Raw genomic sequence first — 1,510 nt, 5'->3', positions numbered from 1 at the left:
CCCTCCCGCGGCGCTGCACGGGGCGGCGGCGGCGGGCCACGGGCTGTTCGGGCTGCCGGTGCCCGCGCTGCTGGGCTCGGTGGCCGGCCGCCTCTCCTCCGCGCCCCTGGCCGTGGCCGGCTCGCTGGCGGGCAACTTGCAGGAACTGTCGGCCCGCTACCTGAGCTCGTCCGCCTTCGAGCCCTACTCCCGGACCAACAATAAAGAGAGCGCTGAGAAAAAAGCACTGGACTGACTCTAAGTACCTTCCCCCTATTTATATTTATAGTCTCTATTTGTGGCGGTATTTATGGGACGGGCGGCGGCAGCCTTGCCCCCGCTCCCCGCCGCCCCCAGCCCCGCGGCGCGGCTCCTCCGCGGGCCGGGGCGGAGCGGGGCCGGGGCGGAGCGGGGCCCGCAGCCCGCGGGGCCAGGCGAGGCGGCGGCCAGGGCCGGGGCGAGGGGCTGCGGGCGCCTCCCGGTGCGCTGCCCCTGCCCCGCGGTCCGTCTGTCCGGGCGGGAGGGGCGGTCGCGCTGTCCGTTCGTTCGGGAAGGCACGCAGAGGGTCAGCGGTCGGGCTCCCTTCGATCGGCTTTAGCCAATGCCGAGCGAGGGAGCGGGGTTTCGGAGAGAGGAGGATGGAGCTGCCAGGTGATGCCCGTTTTGGGGTGGTTTTTTTGTGTCTCCCAGACTCAGTGATTTGTAAGCGCAAAGGTTTTGGGGCCCCACCTGTGGCCCCCGTTTACCCCCACGCTCGCTGCACTACAGCCCCGACCGAGCCCTTAGCACCAGTCAGGAAATCCTCCAGCAACTTTTCTTTTCCACGGGAAATCTTGAATGTGGGAAGGGCCGAAACGGACTGAACGTACAGTCACGAATAGGGGAGACAGAAACCAGAGGCTGCAGAAATTTTGCATAAAATTGTCTCTTCCTGCGAGATAACACAACGTCCTCCCCCCCTTTTTTTTCCCCCTTTTTTCCTTTTTTTTTTTTTTTTTTTTTTTAATTTGAATTCCGACGGGTCTGTCCCGCGAAGCTGATCTGCAAAAACAAGTGTGCAGATAAATCATGGAACTCACGAATCTATTTGTATCTAGATCTGTTGCGATGGTAATTTTAATTTTTATTGCTCTCTTTGATTTTTCCAAGTCTAAGCACAAAAAAACCCTGTAGCCTTCCTTCCTCCTAAAACAACCCTCTCGCATATCGCTTACACTTCATTTAAAACGAACGTCAAATATAAAAAGCGTATCTTTTATTGTTATTTTTGTACTTTAAAACACATCTATGTAACAAACTTTTTTTTTTTCATAATTCTTACTGCTATTTTCTCCACAAACATATGTATTTCACCTTCTAGTATTCTGAATCGAATATTTTCTGTTCAATTTTGGTACTTGAATTTGCCACAAAAGGGATGCTGTACTTAGGTAGTTCTTTGGGGGAAAAATTTATTTACTTTGGTTTTAAGTTTCTTTTCTTTCTTTGAACTTTAACACATGGCGTTTACAAACTGTATAAATACGTGCCA

At 53.3% G+C, this 1,510-nt stretch overlaps 1 protein-coding gene across 1 annotated transcript in view; it reads left to right on the top strand.

Annotated features, from left to right (window-relative positions):
- The window catches only part of VAX1 (ventral anterior homeobox 1), a 4,471-nt gene extending 4,236 nt beyond the window's left edge, over positions 1–235 (top strand). The window contains 2 exon segments of the mRNA XM_041415856.1: positions 1–2; positions 4–235. The exon segment at positions 1–2 is cut by the window's left edge and continues 249 nt beyond it. Coding sequence (XP_041271790.1) covers positions 1–2; positions 4–235 — 234 coding nt within the window.
- The last annotated feature ends 1,275 nt before the right edge of the window (positions 236–1,510 follow it).

Source organism: Onychostruthus taczanowskii, unplaced genomic scaffold (genome assembly GCF_017590055.1).
Source record: "Onychostruthus taczanowskii isolate IOZ18803 unplaced genomic scaffold, ASM1759005v1 scaffold5, whole genome shotgun sequence".
NCBI classification, from domain to species: domain Eukaryota; kingdom Metazoa; phylum Chordata; class Aves; order Passeriformes; family Passeridae; genus Onychostruthus; species Onychostruthus taczanowskii.
The sequence above is the reverse complement of the archived record's forward strand: the minus strand, read 5'-3'. Positions and strand labels throughout refer to the sequence as shown.